Here is a 21627-nt window from a genome sequence, read left to right on the forward strand (position 1 = left end):
TATTCAAACGAGGATTCACAAATAAACCTCACAATAACTGATGTTCTAAAAGAATTTCCAGGAATTTAAGATAAGGACCATTTCTTTTTCTTAACTGCAAATGTTCTCTGATATTCTTGAGCAACAAAATTTTCAAATTAACCATACTGGATAGATTTAAATTTAGCACAATTTATTTAGAAGACTTATGGTGAAAACCACCATGCCAATAAGTCCATCCATCCAGTCAGGGCTGGTAGATCTTTAAAATGGACAAAGTATCATATCAGTCTATTTGAGATAAAAAAAGCATTTGCTTTCAGGCCCAACTAGATATCATAAGAAGTCTTTTGGTGAAAATCCTATGTCCATATGTCCATCCATGCATGATGACCATAACTGTGGCCATATTGGATGTTAGATCATTAGAACATCACAGGAAATCTTCTAGTAAACCCCAAGTCTATAACTTTCAGTTTAGAAGGAGTAGCGATTGATAATAATATTTTTAAGATGGCTGCCATGAAGAACATACTGGATGTCAGAGATGTACCATTTTCACTTAGGACCAAATGGATGTCACTAAATGTCATTTGTTGAGAACCCAATGTCAATACAACTTTCCATCTTAGTTCCAAGATGATTGCTATTACAGCCATATTGGGTGCTAGATTGGCACAATTTTCTTTTACGACAACTGTACAACATAAAAATTTGTGTGGGTTCGAGTCTCGGATTCGGCTAATGTGGGTTTGTGAGAAAGCTTGCCAGTAGCTTCTCATGGGTCAGTGGTTCTTTCCGGGCTTTACCCGGGTTCTTCCTCCACCAATAATACTGACCGCCATGTATAGCCTATCGTGTGCTGAAAAATGGCACTAAACCCTACAATAACAACAACATAAAAATTCTTTTCAGGTAAAAACTTCACGCTGCTGATACAACTTTCTGTTCAAGTAATGGTAACAAGATTTTCAAGAACTATGCTGTATTAACCAAATTGGCTTTCAGATCTGCACCATTTTCATTTAGGACCAACTAGATATCATACGAAGTATTTAAGTGAAAAATCTTTGCTGATGTGACCATCCATTCTGAAGTAGTTATGATAAAAGATAAATACTAAATGTCTGAATAGCATCATTTTCATTTAGAACCAACCAGAGATCACAAGAAATCCTCTGACAACTCATGAAGATAATTTTAATATATCACTGAGAGTGATTTGTACATGTCAGCAACAGTTTTACAATTACATGTATATCCACTCTCTGTGGTTGGAGCTTGAGGGACAAAGACCCTTTTGCATACAGGTATAAAGGGAAGGAGAAAAGAAATGAAAAGCGCAGCGGGAGAATGAATAACTGAGAAAAGAAATGAAAAGGGCAGTGTGTGCGTGCGTGTGTCATCTAGATTTTTAACATAGCTTTAAAAAAAAAAATCAGTCATATCACTATCATGTCTGCAGTGTGGCAGTTTATAGTGATATCTAGCACTGAGACATCATGCTGCAGACACGTAGCACAATGTCCAACTCAGTCATATTATCCTGACACCAGGCCGACCAGTCCTTACACAAACCTCTTAATCAAGGCAGTTGTTAGTACCATTTTTATAAGTCTTTGGTATGACTGCTGGGGTTCGAACCTGCAACCTAGCTGAGAAAAGGCCGGAATGATTTTCTTGCAGATGGTTCACATATTTCAGTATATATTACTACTGGGTAGTTCTCATGGTCTATTATACTTTACTACTGGGTCATTCTAATGGGCCAGTATATATTACTGCAGGGTGGTTCCAATGGGCCAATATATACTAATGCAGGGTGGTTCTCATGGGCCAGTATATATTACTGCAGGGTGGTTCCAATGTGCCAGTATACTTTACTACTGGGTCATTCTAATGGGCCAGAATATATTACTGATCATTGGTTCCAATGGGCCAGTAAACTTTACTACTGGGTCATTCTAATGGGCCAGTATATATTACTGCAGACTGCTTGCAATGGACCAATATACAATAATACATTGTGGTTCTCATGGGCCAGTATATATTACTGCAGGGTGGTTCCAATGTGCCAGTATACTTTACTACTGGGTCATTCTAATGGGCCAGAATATATTACTGATCATTGGTTCCAATGGGCCAGTAAACTTTACTACTGGGTCATTCTAATGGGCCAGTATATATTACTGCAGACTGCTTGCAATGGACCAATATACAATAATACATTGTGGTTCTCATGGGCCAGTATATGTTACTCAATGTTCTCAATAGATATGTACCCTTGGGTTTTGACACCTGTAATTGAAATTCTACCCATCTATTATGTATGGTATTTCCAACCTGTGCAAATTTGTAACACTTTTTTTGTTGATAAGCAACTGTTTTGACTGTATGTGCCAGTGATTGACATTTCCTAGATTATTTACATATTATTGGCCTCTATGCAAAATCAGTATGTCCATAACAAATTTACTGTATGTGCCAGTGATTGACATTTCCTAGATTATTTACATATTATTGGCCTCTATGCAAAATCAGTATGTCCATAACAAATTTATTGTATGTGCCAGTGATTGACATTTCCTAGATTATTTACATATTATTGGCCTCTATGCAAAATCAATATTAACTAGGAACAGAAAACAGGTCTTTGAAGTCACACATAAGTGGAAATAACTGAATCGCTTAGATTGTTTTGAGACCATTATTGATGTTTATGATAGGAGGGAATCAATTACAGCATGACTGAAAATCTTTTGAATCAAATATTAATGTTTGTTTCATTGCTCACTAACATAATGATTATACTTGCTGTAGGACAAAAATACCATTTAAAGGCTGACTACTGTAATACTGTTTCATAGTTGCAATTTATTGCTGCTGAAAATTTAAAAAAATAATAACATTTTTAAGATAAAACGAATCGGTATATATTTGTATATACTCCCGAGATTATAGTAACCAGTAGGAACCAGTCTGCTTGAGACCAGAAATGTAGTACCGGTGCAATGAATACAGCTATGAATGCAGTGAGGTGTGCGCAACAAGCTGTTATTTTATTATCTTACTAATGATGTCAAATGCAATATGTTTTATGAGGTGTTTAATCAATAAAGGCATCAAAGGTAGTTCAAAATGTCTTTCAAGTCTTTTAACAAAAATCAGGTTACCTTAGATTTTTTGTATTCTTGAATTGTACTTAATTTGCTCAAGGTGTTTATTGAGGAATATTTAAGGGAAGCTGATAGATGTTTTACTTCAATTCATGTCAAAATGCTGGTACATAAGCTTTCTCACCAAAGCCCCCAAAAATTACCCCAAAACATTGGCTAAGAAATTTGAAACTCGGGACAAGAAAATTAGTGAGACCCTCACAAATGTAAAACTTAATAATCCCAATTAATGATATTAGTGGTCATCAGTAAGTGATCTTGTGAATTAAACTAAATATGAATGGTCCTACACTAACTCATATTAATTAATCTTGAGAAGAATTGTTTCCTTTCTCACTCTAAACAACGACCTGCCATGGATGATCATTCTGTCCCTCAGAAAATAGAAAGTTTGTAAATAATGTGAGAAGGAGAAGGAGATAAATCTCCTAACGTTGCAAGAAATCTTAAGCATCAGTTACAAAATACTGTACAGGTGTTTCCCTTGAGACAAGAAATCTGGAGCATTAATTACAAAATACTGTGCAGGTGTTTCCCTGGAGACAAGAAATCTGGAGCATCAGTTACAAAATACTGTGCAGGTGTTTCCCTTGAGACAAGAAATCTTAAGCATCAGTTACAAAATACTGTGCAGGTGTTTCCCTTGAGACAAGGAATCTGGAGCATCGGTTACAAAATACTGTACAGGTGTTTCCCTTGAGACAAGAAATCTGGAGCATCAGTTACAAAATACAGTACAGGTATTTCCCTTGATACAAGAAATCTGGAGCATCAGTTAGCTCCTCGAAGAACAAATACCAGCTACAAGAGCATGACTAAAGAACAAGTGACGCTTGAGATGCCAGTCTGAGATTTTCATTCTAATTCTGAAAGATTTTGGTGTCGAGGATCAAATGACTCTTCAGTTTTGAAATCTATATATATATGTGTGTGTGTGTGTAGAGAGAGAAAGGGTAAAGGAGAGAGGAGTGACAAAAAAAAAGACAGCATAACACCACTATAACACAGTGGTTTTGGGTCCATAGAACCTGACCATGTTATACACTGAACTGTGTTATGACCAACCAAATGATAATCCACAATCAGTGGCGGGGGGGGGAGGGGAAGGGCAGGGAGAGGAGGGATACAAACAGGGCAATAACACATGCTTTGGTTAAATAAAGCCAAAACCAGTCTGAGATATACCTGCATATTGACAACTAACATTTGTGTAGATCAGTCCATAATATATTAAGTACTGTACATGTATATGAACAAACAATGAATTCGAGTATAGGTAACATGTTAAAAAATTCATGTATCAGCCACATCGCATTAGAAAACAAAATAATATATATCAAAATGGTAGACCTTGTTTATCTATATTCCAGTCAAAAAACATGCGTCACTAAACAATTCACTTTGATATTGTCACCAGTAGAATGTGGCTGTTTTTGTTTACATGCAACATGACATGCATTTAAACTAGATTTTGGTCAGCTGGAGATAGCTATCATCTTTCAGAGGTTACACAGGGGATAAGGCTAATTATAATGAAAGAAAACATGAGAACAAATTAAAAAGTAACTTGACAACCAGACTTCTATGGTTTCAAAAGACTGAAAACTTAGTTTATGTTTTATGCCGCTGTTTGTAGTGATCATAAGCATAAATGTCTTTCTTGCAAAAAGAAAACTTTAACAGCACAATAAACATTGAAGACTGATGTTGGCTTACTTTGATAGAGGGTACATGTGGTACTGAATTCATCGCTAAAGAACAACTTTGGAAGATCAAACAAATACCCATTTGTTATTCCGGCAACATCTGATAACTGTACATCATTGATTGAGACCGATTTTTTTTGCTTAGTATTTATACAGAACAATCGGTGCTTAAAAGTTAATGTTTTCTTTGAAGTTTCAGCAAAACTATTTTCCACGTATTTTTTTTTAAAAGTTAGTCATCGCTTGGTCAATTGTAGTCATTCCTGTTCCTGCCTTCAAAGGTTCATCGATTGTAGTTAGTCCAGTAGCACTACTAATCAAGTGTAGCACAGCATACAGCAAGACAGATGTCAGCATAAGTGAATTATGATATAACAATGCACTGTTAAGATGGTTTGTCAATATGAAACGAAGATTTGTTTATGTAACATTAGATTCCAGTACATTTTATACCCATGTCTGCAGCTTCCATTATTCATGGTGCAATTGAATTTCTCCACTCCAAAGCTAAGACGGTACATACAAGTTTAAACAGCCAACAAAATTTTCTCCAGAAAAATCACCGGATGGTATCTTTTGTTGACAATAAGGATAAAAAAATACCATTTGCAACACTGGCAAAGCCCAGCATGAACCCTAACTAAACTTCACATATGTTTCATACTTTTAAGATGAAAAAAAAAAATACTTTCGTGTATGAGCCAGGACAGAATCATCTTATATTAGAAATCATCTCTTCCCAAAACCTTTTTTCACGTTATTTTTTGCACTTTTAAGAAGAAAAAATATTCCTTTGCATATGAGAAAATACATGCATATGAATTTCTGGGAGCCATGCCACAATCATGTTATATTTGAATTCAGGTTATAATGGAGTGTGCTATAGCTATATATATTACTGCTGGGTGGTTTTTAATGGGCCAGTATATATGACTGCAGCTGATTCACATGTGCCAGTACGTACTTCCGCAGGATGGTCCATGGGCCAATATGTATTACTACAAGGTGGTTCCCACAGGCCCATGAACATTACTACAGAATTATCCTAATGGGTCAGTATATATTACTATAGGGTGGTTTTTATGGGCCAGTATAATACAAGGTAGTTCTCATGAGTCCATATATTACTGCAGAGTAGTTCTCATGGGCCAGTATATATTACTATAGGGTGGTTCTCATGGAACATTATCTATTACTACATAGTGGTTCCCATGAGCCAATATATCTTACTGTAGGGTGGTTCACATTAGCCAGTACATACTACTGCATAGTGATTCTCATGGGCCACCATATACTACTGCATAGTAGTTTTTATGTGTTAATATATACTAATGCATTACGTTTAATTTTCTGCAAAACGCTTTTCTTATTACCTGATTTTCTTTTCTACCACTTTTTATTTTGTCTTGTTTATCTTTATCTCTGATGGTATCATTCCACAACTGATTCTTCATTGCAGAGGGTTTTTCCTTCTGTCGACTCTGATCACTAAAGCCACTAGGAACCCGTTCTCCACCTCTTGGGGAAATATGAGATGTCCCTGTACCAGGAACTGACTTGTTCTCTGACACTGATATCACTGGAGAAAATGTAGGCCAATGTACAAATCCTTTAGGACAAGTTCCACCATCAAATGGAATCCCATTTTGAAACGGGGTTGGAAATTGTGGGATGAAACTTGGAACAATTCCTGGCACAGGTGATGACCAGGTGGCAGAAGGTAATCCAAACTGTTTGAAAGGCTGATGTGAGGAATAGTGACTGTGCAAAATACCTGCAATGTAAATTTGAAAGATCAGAAACTACTTTAACCAACAATACCTTTTTTAGCATAAAGAAAATACATATGCTAAATAAAAAACCGACCCTCTCCTTTGCTGAGTAACAAATTAAGACAAAGCTAAGCTAAAGAAAGGTTACGTTGCTGATAAATATCATACCACATAATAACTGGTTGCTATATGTACAAACGATATGAAAATACACGAGTTCATTGACACAAATAGCATATGCATGTACATGCAAATATAAGGTCAGTTAACTGAACCTTACTGGACATTTGTTAACAAATCTACTTCATCACTAATTAGTAAGCCTTTTGGTAGAAGCTAATATTTTACATGCTTTATCCAATTTCTGGTTACGTTGTAAAACAATTATACGATATTAACTCTAGTCTGTCAATTTGTCCAGTCATTTCACATCAACACGGATAAAGGTATTCAATTAGGTCATTTCTCAGTACATTATTGCAGCTGCATTATTAAGTATGTAAACAATTCATGAAAAGTACTACAATGAGCGAAAACCCAGTGAATGTGACCTATATGTTGTGGTCTACGATCTTGCCATTTTTCTTTTGTACAACCATTCTTGATGAATTTGACCCCTGATGACTGACATCGAAATAGTGTGGGGGTGGGGATGGATGGAGATCGTTCATGTTGTGGTTACATGAGTAAAAATCATACATGAAATTGATAAAGCATCAATTATTATTAGTACATGGAAAGCAGGTCACAGTACCCCGATATCAGTGGAATAATCACATGAAAATAAGTGGCATCTCTCACTATATTAGGACTTTACGATGGACTGTTATTTTGAATGTACAGTGTTATTTAATTCTGCATAATGTTCACATTTTTTGTACAATGTACACTTTTTTATAACTTTTTTTTCTTTTTTAGGCGTGTGCATTTACACTGGAACAAAATGTCTTTTTTCTAAGTCTATGCATTTCAAAGGTATTGACAGTTAGATACAAACATGAATGCCTGTTATAAACACCACTGCTCAAAAACTGTATTGTGTATTATTACTGTCATTTACTGTCCTTGAACTGCAAACAAATTGCAAACCCTGTCAATTTAGTTATCTGACTGCTGTTGAATAAAGTGCTCTCAGACTTCATTGTTGTGGTTGTTTAGCAGAACAACAGTCAATACTAATGAGACTGAATTTTTTTTCCTTTCCATTCCTTAAGTCTTAGCCTCAAAGCTGGGCCAGTAAGTGGTGTAGCTCGTAGAGCAGATGAAAATAAAATCAAGGAATGTAGTCATTTCTAATTATTGCAAAGGATATTCTTTTATCAATTCTACTGATAAAACTTGTCCATGTATTACATCTATTCTGCAAATTGAAAAACAAAAATGTAATAGGTCCTACTTTATGTTTAATCTAAATTATTTATCAGCCCCACTCTTCATTTATTTCTATATTTCTAACCTTATTTATAATTTCTGTCTCATAATTACTACTTATAACTTTTACATTCATACCAGTATTAAAAAACTAAAATAAGTAACTTCAGATAAACAACTTTCACATACTTTATTTCAAGTCAAATGGTGCTATACACTAACAGTATAAAACATATATCAGAAACACAATCAAAATGCTATGAACCAAACATATTTTCCTGGTCAAACAATGATGAGTCGATCAGTCAAAATGGTGGACCAACTTCCAGCAACATCTGAGGTCTGCACAAAATACAGCAAGACTAATATTTTTATCTTTCATTTTACTAAAAAAATTAATTGAGTTCCAGACACAAATCAAGTTCTGCAACAGCCATACTAGAGCCGTATGTCGGTAAAATTTACGACTATACCACAAGTAATATCCTCGAGCATTTATATAGCCTATCTACCAGGCTAAATCTGAGTTTCAACAATCAGCACCTTCATATGCTTGATGTATACAAAGACACATGGCCATATCTGTCATGGTCTTTTACTGTACTTCATTAACTGGACACTCAATCAATGCAATAATTATATATATATATATATATATATATATATATATATATATATATATTAGAAGAATACTGTCCCATGTTTTATCCAATACATCCAACACAAGATTACTTGTCAACTCTTAATGGTGACTGCCAAACATTTTTTACTGATCCAACGTATTTGTGAGAAATGGGGTTTTCGTGATCCAATGTATTTGTGAGGGATGGAGTTTTTGTCATCCATCAGCAAGCTGAGAGACTTGGTCACAATCATTTTGAGCAGTATGGTCATGATTTTGATCGGCAATTGGGTAAGGTGCCTATGAGTTTGGTAGGCTGCAGTTTTATATGCAGCTTGTATCATTTCTAGCTAGCTTGATCCACTATAAATCATTTTGTGGCTACCTCCATTTAAGAAGCCAAAACTGCACAAATCAATGAATGCCCCCCACCCGCCTCGCATCTCTGCCCATGAATCAGAGAGGATTTTTCAGATTATGATAAAGAAAGCTACTGACTGCCAGGAAGAAAAAAAAATCCATATCCAATGTTGAAAGTTATATCTGTATGTCCAATGCATACTTGTGAACATGAACAAAACCAGAAGTCTAGAAAATTCAAGGTTATCTAGCACATGTACATATAATCAAGGTTATCTAGCACATGTACATGTAATCAAGGTTATCTAGCACATGTACATGAAATCAAGGTTATCTAGCACATGTACATGTAATCAAGGTTATCTAGCACATGTACATGTAATCAAGGTTATCTAGCACATGTACATGTAATCAAGGTTATCTAGCACATGTACATAAAATCAAGGTCATCTAGCACATGTACATGTAATCAAGGTCATCTAGCACATGTACATGTAATCAAGGTTATCTAGCACATGTACATGTAATCAAGGTTATCTAGCACATGCACATGTAATCAAGGTTATCTAGCACATGTACATGAAATCAAGGTTATCTAGCACATGTACATGAAATCAAGGTTATCTAGCACATGTACATGTAATCAAGGTTATCTAGCACATGTACATGTAATCAAGGTTATCTAGCACATGTACATGAAATCAAGGTTATCTAGCACATGTATATGTAATCAAGGTTATCTAGCACATGTACATGAATTCAAGGTTATCTAGCACATGTACATGAAATCAAGGTTATCTAGCACATGTACATGAATTCAAGGTTATCTAGCATATGTCCAACTCTTGAGCAGCTGACTACCAAACCTCAGCATGTTCAGCTTAAACAAATTATGGCCTGAATGACTAAAGCACTCAATGGTATGGTAAATAAAATCAAAGCTGAAAAAGAGTTTACTATAAATGCTTAAGAAAAATAATACACTAAATTAACTTATTTAATGTTTTATAATTCATATACCAATAAATGCATGTGTAATCTTCAAATATAAACTGTGAATGTCTAGTGATAGAAGAATATTTTATTGCTACATGAAATTATTTGGGACGAAACTAATGTAACATTTTAACAAAAACTATGAATGAAGAATACAATGCATGTATGTTAACTTGGGGTATTTTCGTTCATAAGAACTGGAATTTCAACCTTGAAAACTGCTCATCTTGCATAACCTGTTATGAGGCCACCTGTTTTGAGAGACCACTTTGTGTGGGAAGATGAGGTAGTGGTCTGTCAAGACAGGTTTTTCTTTGTCAGTTATTAATTTAGCTGTCAGTGTAATATGATTTAGGCAGAGACTAATCAGTGTCATGTTCTTTCAGCTCAGATGGTCAGTGTCATGTGGTTTCCAGCATAGACTGTCAGTGTCATGTTCTTTCCAGCATAGACTGCATCTAATTAAAGACTCCTTGTATGAAATTAAGTGCACTGATAGGAAGTCTAGCAGGGGATCTTTGGATGTGAATTTTCAGAAATACTAAACTTATATTTTATTTATCCTGTGTATGAATTGCACTGCAGTGATTTTGAGAAAATAAGGAATATACATGTACCAGTGAATGAAATCGAGAGAATTAACCTCTCGAGAAACAAAATAAATTTATTTAGAGAAAAAAGCTAAAACATTAATTCATCTGTGAAATATAAGATGTTACACTATGGTGAACAGATGACAGCTTGGTGTGTGAGTATTAATAACTGCAACATAAAAATAACAAACAAATAACACAATCCTTGAACAATGACAACTGAATCCAGAAAAAGATAATCACTTCTTGAAGAAAAAAGCAAACATCTCATCTCCTGAACTATGGACTGACTTTAAAAAAACAATGCACCTGACCACTACAGTGAAGCCCTTACAAAGATTTCTCATGACGTTTTCAAGGCAGTGTGGCTTTTCACAGAAGATAAAGAAAGAAAAAACGAACAGTTTAACCAAGTGTGTCCTTGACGGCTCTCTCTGCATATAGGATTAAATGATCATGGTTGGGTATTTATTGATGTTTACAATTTACTTAATCACTCACTCAAAGTTAGCATATAGTTCTTTGGACAGTATTCTTTGTGATGAGGTAAAATTTACAGACCAATAAATACCCAACCATGATCATTTAATTCATTCCTTATAATTCCAATTTACTTCCTTTCTGTCAAACGGATCATCAACAAAACATTCACTTTTCTGTAGATCAAAGTTTTCTTTCATTAGCCTCTTCACTGCACCAGAACACATAGCCCAATCTCCGCTAGCAAAGAGTTGTCAATTCTTTATACAGTAATATAGTGTAGAGTATCAAAGCGGGCCATGCCAGTGATATATTATGATCAGTACTGTAATATAAAAAAATGGATGATGTTGCTTAAATCAGGCTATTCCTTTTTTTCTATAATAACACTTGTGTATGGCACATGTTATTATAGCATTCATTGTTGTTACTTTCTATGGAATTCAATCTTTCAAAAGCAAAACTGTGTCCATTTTTAGTGAGATCCCTTGCTAGACATATGACCCTGACCTCATATAACAGCTGCTGGAACATGTCGAAGCAAAATGCAATAATTTCCAAAGACTGGCTTGTACAGCCTGCCATATGCCTTCTTTGGCAAAAGGGAGTGAGTGCTGGAGTGCAGGAAAGTTTGTGCAATTACAATGTTTTAATTTATAACGTTCGATTTTAATCTAAAATGTGAAAAGAAAACAATTCCACAGATTGGACCACTGTGATTTAAAGTTAAATTCATCAAGAACAAGAGGTAAATTATCCTAAATTACTAATTATAAAATACTACCTTGGGGTGGTGATGCTGATGCTTCACTGGAAAAACTTCCAGATGGGGACATACCGCCACTGTAAAGAACGAAGAAAATATGTATGCGTGTCTGTGGCGTCATGAAAAAGGTGCTACATCTGTTGAAAATGTTTCAAGAATCAATATAAAAACCTGAAATTGTGCTCATGTCATTTAAATTTAACAAGATCGAGATAAAACTGAAAACCTTTAACTTGATCAAAGTAAAATTTAAAAAGTGAAAATTTGGACCATAATTTTGAGACAATCTAAAAATGTATCTTGTTCACAATGATGTTGTCATGGTTAATTACCTTCACATTGTCCAAATTTGCATTACAAGAGTGGTAATTTTGCCATTAGCATTACCAAGAAAATACAACTGAACATATCTGAAACCATGCAGAGAATGAAATAAATAAAACTATGATTTTTTTTTAAACATATGGAACACAAGGCCCAAAATCAAATACATTTTATACGAATCTCACAGTCTCAAAACATGTCTGACCTTGAGAGAAAAGGACATCTGTTGACTTAATACATAATAAAAGTTGTAAAAGAAAGCACAAAGTAATTTCATATACAGTTATTGAAACTTTTGTACATTTGTTTGGTATCAGAATGCAAAATTGTGGAATCATATGATATATTGGCAGCATCTGGGAAAAAAAGATGACACTGCTTATTTTCCATCTATATGTAACCCAGTTACACTAGCATGACCTCATATAAAGCAACGATTGTGCTGATTGGCTGATGAAAGGGACTTCATTGTCACAGTTACAGCCATTCTTGCATGGAGTTTTTGCTCCATAAAGATGGGGAAAAAAGTTTGTAAAACAGTTATAAATAGGGGAATGATTTCCATTTGTGTTGAATTTTGCCTGAAATTCATGTGGAAACTTTGAGTGTCACAATTAATTTGTAAGAATTTAAAAAATGGCAGCAAATAACCCAGTTTATATTATTTATACAAGAAAAAAATTTGTAATGAAGCAGTGGGTGCTTCCAATTTCCAAATGGAAAAGAAAATCCTTGCCATGGATTAATAAATGACATGAAAATTTACATTACTCAAATTATGAATATGAATGCAATGGAAGTGCAAAGCATGGATGTTTAAAAAGTTTCTCAACCTCAAATCTCTCAATATGGTAAACAAGACTGGTTCGTTGTCATCATGCAATCAGTTGGATATTTTCATCGATATTACCAGAATTGTAAATCCAAGATCTCATTGGTATCATATGTTACATCTTTTTCCAAACCCAAACTGGTTAATGTTTACAAAATGCTCTAAGTACAAGGAAAAAAAATTGCCCCATAGTTGGTGCTTCAAAATAAAGTAACACAGGCAACTTTAAACACAAAATGTTTTGAAAACTTGCAGATATAAATTTAACATAATTTTATGACCAGATTCTGTATTATAATGTATACACTCATAAAAATACCACACACATATTAATATGTATAGTCACGATCGGCATGTGTTTAATAACCCTCTATGAAGGCACAAGCAGAGTATGGATGACAAGAGAACGACTCAAGATTCCTAACTAATCGGTCACAATGACCTTGAACTTTGGTTAAGGTATGCTGGCTGGAGTTAAACTAACAATGAATCCATGATTTTATCAAACATACCATGATAGTGAATTCTGACCTACAGACAAAAGAATCTAACAGTTTCTTTATTATCCCAAGAGAAAGTTTGGTCAAGGAAACTGATCTAGAACAAAAGCTATTCTTCTATAAGTAACAATGACCTTTGCCTTTGACCTTCTAACCCACACATCAATAGGCTTCTTCCATACTTCAAGGACAAGCTATTCACAAAGTCTGGTAAAGGTACATGGTGTAGAAATCATGCTATTTAATGTAAACCATTTTCTTCTTTCAACCACAGTGACCTTTATCTTTGACCTTTTGTTAATGAAATCAAGAGGCTTAAGTGCCAAGCAGCTATCAACAATGTTTGGTCTAGGTATGTGATGATGAACTCATGTTATTTTGTGGAAACAATTTTTCTTCTTTCAGTCACAGTCACCTCGACCTTTGACTTCAAAACTGATTGAGTTCTTCATTACTCCAAGTGTAAGCCATCACCAAAGTCTGGTTACTGTTGAACTAGAGTTATTCTTCAGTAAGTGACCATGACCTTTGACTATCTGACACTGAAATTGATATAGTTCAAAAGAACTGAAAGATATGAAATATCTGCAAAAAAAGAATGATATGAAATACAAACTTTGGTAGTGCATCTGTCTGTACAAATGGATAGCATGATGTCATATAACTGGGCAGCTGCTGCAGTGGCATGTGACCCTCTTTTACAGCAAACCCAGAGCCAGGTCCAATCCCTCCCAACTCACTTTTAGTGGTCCTTGGTACAAAGACTTCTGCCTCGGGTGAAAGAACTGTAGATGCCTGTGGAATAAATGAGAACAGTTTGTATGAGTATCAATGTGAGTTACAGTGTTGCCACACACATTTCTTCATATCAGTTTTTCAGTGCTGCATTAAGAGAATGATGCTGTCTGAAGACAACAAAATATGCAAACTAATTCAGACACCAGATACTTCTTTGATATGGTGATACAATACTATTCAGGATGTCTCCTCACACACATCTGAATTAGTGTACAAGACTCACCTAAACATCCAAGAGAATCACAAATGGGTAAAAAAAAAAAAATGGGTTGCATTAACCTGCGTATAGTATCACTGCGTTGTACTGCTCAGAATAAAGCATGCACATATCAAATTTTATATAAGCATAACTGTGTCTGACAATACACTGTCAGCTGAACCCAAATAGGAAGTCATGGTAACCTACTATCAGCATAGGAGTATGACTCCTCAAGAACAAGTGTTCTGCAGAATAAAATGCCCCATCTTCATCTGACTGTCAGTATAACTGCTGTATTTGACTTTCATTATCAGTGACCATAATGTTATAGTAGGTACAAGAGAACATTATCAGTAACCATAATGTTATAGTAGGCACAAGAGAACATTATCAGTGACAATAATGTTAAAGAGAACATTATCAGTGGCCATAATGTTAAAGTAGGCACAAGAGAACATTATCAGTGGCCATCACGTTAAAGTTGGCACAAGAGAACATTATCAGTGGCCATAATGTTAAAGTAGGCACAAGAGAACATTATCAGTGACCATAATGTTAAAGTAGGCATAAGAGAACATTATCAGTGACCATAATGTTAAAGTAGGCACACGAGAACATTATCAGTGACCATAATGTTAAAGTAGGCACAAGAGAACATTATCAGTGACCACAATGTTAAAGTAGGCACAAGAGAACATTATCAGTGGCCATAATGTTAAAGTTGGCATAAGAGAACATTATCAGTGGCCATAATGTTAAAGTAGGCACAAGAGAACATTATCAGTGACCATAATGTTAAAGAGAACATTATCAGTGACCATAATGTTAAAGTAGGCACAAGAGAACATTATCAGTGACCATAATACAAAGAGGCTGCCAGGATTTTATCCAAAAAGGGGAGTTCCAAAACTGTCACAAAAATAAGGGGGAGAAAGAAATAAAGTTCAATATTAATCTAACAGATCAATGATTCTTTATCTCCCCGTTCAACTGAACTTAAAAGATGTCACCTCTAGTTGTATAAGCATTAATCAATTGTTTCTGAGCCTAATTTATGCCATATATTTGTATCCTTATTGTACTATGCCAAGATTCCCAAATCAATCAGTCTGCTGTCTTATAGGGGCATATAATACATACATATATATATATATATATATATATATATATATATATATATATATATATATATATATATATATATATATATATATATATATATATATATATATATATATATATATATATATATATATATATATATATATATATATATATATATATATATATATATATATATATATATAATACCTAGCAGGGTTCCTGCATCATGCAGAATTCTGAATGATAAATTCAAGAACTTTCCCAAACTTTCAAAGACCACAAACAGAGATTTCCAAGACCTATTTTCGGTAACATTTTGTATACAAGTTATATGAGAAAACAATGAATGCAAAATACTACAATATTGTTTAATGATGAAATTCAAACTATAATTAATCAAAAGAAAGAAACCAGGAAAACTCGACTACATCCGAATCTAACAACTTTGGATAATTTTATCTGTGATTATGGAAAGAAATTAAAATGTTTGGGTTTATTTCAATTTTCAAAGACTTCTAAAAGACTTCAGGGTAATCTGATTGATTTTCCCAAACTTTCAAGACCATGAAAATGCTATCTCATTTTTCCTAAACTGTCAAAGACTGCAAGAACCCTGCCTAGCTTAAACAGATTCAACAAGTTGTCAAACTGTTCTTTTTGCTTGTTATGTACAATTTACAACTTAGTGGTATTGTCTTTTGGATATCTCTACTCCAAAATAAGATTTTTCACAAGTACAAGTTCTGCCAAATTTCACTTCCTTGAATCAATGCTTTGCTGACTATTATGCCAGATTTCTTATCTGCACCATAATGCTATATTTGGGTTTTAAGTCCATCAATGTCGTAGAGAGAGATAATTTGATCAAATAAATAACTTAAACCTTATTGGGCTAAATAGTTGTGTAGCACAAAATCCATGCAGGAATTGTTTGAGAAAATGAAAATGTAACTGTACTTTTAAATTGTCTGCATTTTAATTAGGGTTGGTACTGTGCCTTTTCTACATTTTGAAATACATGTACATGTACTGCTAAAAGAGGGGTTTCTCTGCCTGCCATCTGTTTTTGTCCATCCAGCATGTGCATAGGACTCATATTAAATATCGTTTTCGCATTCAAAAGGGGATTTGCATTACTGTAATAAATGTTTTATCAGGTCCTCAAGTAATCCATAAAACCATTACACAGATGCACTATTGAATTTTCTGTACCAGATCCTGCTCACAATTAACTTTAGCATTCATTCACTCATTATCTACCAGCATTTTATTATAATAATTATCATTTTCCTAAATTACTTTTGTTTTGAAACTAATAATTCATTGAATAAATGCCAAGATCAAACAAAAAATACGTGCATTTCTGGTTGGTCAACCAACCCTATTTCTCAATGCTGACCATAGCACTAATGTGGTAATAAAATCACATTAAATATAATGTTCATAAAAAACAACCACAACCTGCCTACATCAGTTAAAACCAGTGCAACAGGAAACATTTATTTTCTGGATTTCTTAAAGTTTTACACCTCTCTTTGGTCATTACTTTAACCTTGAAAATACATAGTAACAGTAACTATGCACTGCAATTTCGAAGACTGTTATACGCCTTGAATGTCATTTTAAAATGGAAATTAACTGCTTTCTCAAAATTGTTATTGCTTCTGGTAACTTTGGCCACTGCTAGCACCAACAACTACCAGTATGTGGACTGATAGGCAAGAACAACAGTTTAGGCACATTTTTCTCTCTTTCCATGATGAGAATGCATATCCAAAGTGTGTACTACTGTTGTCAAGACATGGGGATGTATGAAAAATACTTTAAAGAAACCAGCAATTCCTCTTTTTCACTGCAGCACTGTAAACTGCCACACAAAGTTGTCATTTTCTATAAAAATTTAAACTTAATAAATGTAGAAGGCCTGAATAGAGTGTCATTTATCTTTGAATTTCAGCATCACTTTTTGACAGCAGTGGGTAATAAAAATTCAACAGTACTGCATGGAATTTTAAGTACATGTAGACACCTGATATTTTGAGCTGGCTCTCAAACACCACAGGGACTTGCACAGTACCAGTTGCTGCATGGTACATAATGCTGCACAATTCAGTCTTATTTTCAGGGTCTTCAACAGTATCTACATGTTACATTCCTTACATGCCAGTATTTACATTACTCTCCTGTCAGCTAAAACAGCAGAAAATCAGGGATAAGAGCTTTTAAGGAACATAACTGGTCCCATGCATTGACTGTTAGTGTCCCTCTACAAAACTTGCAAATGACTAAAGACCATGATGCAATAAATCCCACTTACGCAGAAATAGATAAAATTACTATCTTTACAAGGAAATCTGTGTCTAACATGGCAATTTTTTTCACTTCAACAATATTTTTGAACCAACAAAAGCTTACAGAATCTTAAACCAAAGTTACCGTGCAAAAACAATCAGTTTCTTTTCATGACCATGACCATGTACATCATGACCCCAGAAAGACGTACACAAAGTTTAGTCAAGAATCAAACATGAAAAGGAAAGTTATTTAACAAAACCCATTTTCTTGGACCCCCAATGACCTTTCTTAAGCTTTGACCCATTCCATGCTTTAAGTGCAAGCCCTCCACAAACTTCAGTCACAGTACTTTATATAGAAAGAATAAAAGCCCCCAAAAATCCCAACCTATTTTCCTTACATTAAGTACAAGACACACACAGAGTCAAGTCCAGGTTTATGACTATAACTATTCTACAAAGACTAATATATTTCTTTAATTCACTGACCCTGACCTTGGATATTAAAAACACAAAATCATTATTTATCTTCCTATCAATATATCTGTCTGTATACATATACATGTCTGTTTTGCTCTTCTATGTTTGCATTCTAACCATTTCTCATCAACCTATCTGACTGCATTATTTACAAATATAAATAAAAAGAAAATAAAAATAAATACAACACAATTTCCTTAAAATATCTCGTATTTTATATTCTTCTTTTTACTCATGCTTGGATATTATGTTTGTGGCAAGATCAAATTTACCATGGGCATTTTCACATTTTCCAATCAGCTTGGCTCATAACATTTGCAAATCCCTGCAAAAATGAATTACTCACCAGCAACTGGGTCAATCTGTTAGCTACAATGTTCAGTTTTAGAAAGAGAAAAATATCTCTGAAATGAGAACTCCTACAATTATAAATTTGACCAAAATACCTTCATTACTTGTCAAGTAATTCAATTATCTACTCTTCAAAAGCCAGAGTCTAAGTAGAATTTTCTGTGGACATATGACAGACTTTATTATAAATTATTCATGCTGTACCACTAAGTACTGTATTCAACAGTAAACTGTATACAAGTCCTCTTCACCAAAGCATAAAATATGCATATGACGTACATGTAAAATGGTTGTACTTTTCTGGTAGTTCAGTGCTACATGACTGAGGTACAATATAACAAAATGCACTTGATTATTTCACCGGTGATTATTTTTATTCTGTAAAAACAAATACATCCTCTGCAAGGTATATCATAAACAATTTCTGCAGGTAAACTACCGCAATACAAAGAATTGTCATATATTCTTTAGTTTTTAGCACAAGTGTTGGCTGGTCAAGCTGATGTTTATTCAACGCATTCCAAAATATATCCATGGCATTTATTTCATTATGGTTTAAAAAAAAAAAACCAATCTGAAATGTAACAACATATTTATTTTCTATACATCCCACATAAGACCAACTTGATACTAACAAACCAAGCCTACATATTATTTTTCTACACATTTCACGTAAGACCAACTAGATGCTAACAAACCAAGCCTACATACTGGGCTGGCACTACCATATAGGCAAACTAGGCAGCTGCCTAGGGCGCTGATTTCAGGAGGCGCATTTAAAAAAAAATTATTGTTTATAAATTTTGAAATTGATATTTTCTGGGGGGTGGGGGGCGCGTCAGAATCTAACCGTGCCTAGGGTGCCAGATAGTCTGGCTGGGTCTGGCGCCAGCCTTGCCTACATATTATTTTTCTACACATCTCACATAAGACCAACTAGATACTAACAAACCAAGCCTACATATTATTTTTCTACACACCTCACATAAGACCAACTAGATACTAAAAAACCAAGCCTACATATTATTTTTCTACAAGTTTCCAGAACTTTATGGAACATGACTGAATACATACATAGTACTGACATACATAGTACTGTGCTTTAGGAGCTTAACACATTAACCCCAAGCAATGACTTAACAGGGCAGGAGGTAGTAGCTTACTGCTGAGCTCTGTAGCATCATGGTAATGCATGATACACTAAAGTGGGTGGTATTATAGAAAGGTAGACAGATGTAGCTCCACAATGATACCAAATAATCTGGAATATCTAGTTGCACTACAAAATACAGATTAAAAAACTCAACCTGACTTTTTTCTACCCAAAATCCACCTGTGGTCGGAATCCAATTTTGTGTCTAGATTTTAGACTTTTGGTCTGAGATCTAAGGCAAACCGACAGATGACCCTTTGCAAAAAGTAGGATAAGATGGGCATTTGGAATAAAGAGTGGTCTCCATACAAAAATAATGGCTCCGTTTAGCAAAAAAAAAAAAAAAAAAGAAAGAAAGAAAGAAAAGAAAAGAAAAGAACTCCAACTTTTACCCTTCTGCTCATGTGCGAGTCAAATAGCCAATGAAAAATGATCTTTCTAACACAACTAGGCAGTATGTTATTGAAAGATCACCGGAGATTTGGTGTTTTCTAGCCTATTCAGAAATAGCTTTCAAAATGTGCTTCCTACTCGATTTTCAGGCGAAAATGACAAAAAGCTCCAGGGGTTAATGTGTTAACAAGCATGGTACAGTGCAATAGGAATTTAAAAAGCATGGTATGGAACTACAGAAATTTAAAAAACATGGTATGGGACTACAGGAATTTAAAAAGCATGGTATGAAGCTATAGTTATTTAAAAAGCAAGGTGTGGAGCTAGAGGAATTTAAAAAGCATGATGTGGAGCTACAGGAATTTAACAAGCATGGTGTGGAGCTACAGAAATCTAAAAAGCATGGTATAGAGTTACAGGAATTTAACAAGCATAGTATCGAGCTATAGTTATTTAAAAAGCATGGTGTGGAGCTATAGAAATTTAAAAAGCATGATATGGAGCTATAGGAATCTAAAAGTTTAAAAGCATGAAATGGAGCTATATGAATCTAAAAGTTTAAAAAGCATGGTATGGAGTTATAGGAATCTAAAAGGTTAAAAAACAATGGTATGGAGCTACAGGAATTTAAAAGTTTAAAAAGCATGGTATGGAGCTGTAGGAATTTAAAAAGCATGGTATGGAGCTGTAGGAATTTAAAAAGCATGGTATGGAGTTATAGAAATTTAAAAGGCATGTTTTGGAGCTATAGGAGTATAAAAAACATGGTATGGAGCTATAGGAATTTAAAAGTTTAAAAAGCATGGTATGGATTAATAGAAATTTAAATAGCATGGTATGGAGCTATAGTTATTTAAAAAGCATGGTCTGGAGCAATAGGAATTTAAATAGCATGGTATGGAGCTATAGGAATTTAAAAGTTTAAAAAGCATGGTATGGAGCTACAGGAATTTAAAAAGCATGGTATGGAGCTACAGGAATTTAAAAAACATGGTATGGAGCTACAGGAATGTAAAAAGCATGGCATCAAGCTATAGTTATTTAAAAAGCATGATGTGGAGCTAGAGGAATTTATAAAGCATGGTACTGAGTTACAGGAATTTAACAAGCATGGTATGGAACTACAGGAATTTAAAAAGCATGGTATGGAGTAACAGGAATTTAAAAGCATGGTATGGAGCTATAGGAATTTAAAAAGCATGATGTGGAGCTATAGGAATCTAGTTTAAAAAGCATGGAATGGAGCAATAGGAATTTAAAAGTTTATAAAGCATGGTATGGAGCTACAGGAATTTAAAAAGTATGGTATTGTGCTATGGAATTTAAATTTCATAGTACAGAGCTACAGGAATTTAAAAAGCATGGTACTGTGCTATAA

At 34.3% G+C, this 21627-nt stretch overlaps 1 protein-coding gene across 1 annotated transcript in view; it reads right to left on the minus strand.

Moving 5' to 3' along the window:
• The window catches only part of LOC149772808 (uncharacterized), an 85584-nt gene that overhangs the window by 61125 nt on the left and 2832 nt on the right, over nucleotides 1–21627 (minus strand). The window contains exons 2-4 of the mRNA XM_089947259.1: nucleotides 14094–14272; nucleotides 11840–11898; nucleotides 6235–6635 (exon numbers count right to left, since the gene is read on the minus strand). Of these exons, the coding sequence (XP_089803385.1) occupies nucleotides 6235–6635; nucleotides 11840–11898; nucleotides 14094–14272 (639 nt within the window). The remainder of the gene's footprint in view (nucleotides 1–6234; nucleotides 6636–11839; nucleotides 11899–14093; nucleotides 14273–21627) is intronic.

This window comes from Sinohyriopsis cumingii, unplaced genomic scaffold, assembly GCF_028554795.1.
Source record: "Sinohyriopsis cumingii isolate HCF-2022 unplaced genomic scaffold, ASM2855479v2 utg001170l, whole genome shotgun sequence".
Taxonomy (NCBI): domain Eukaryota; kingdom Metazoa; phylum Mollusca; class Bivalvia; order Unionida; family Unionidae; genus Sinohyriopsis; species Sinohyriopsis cumingii.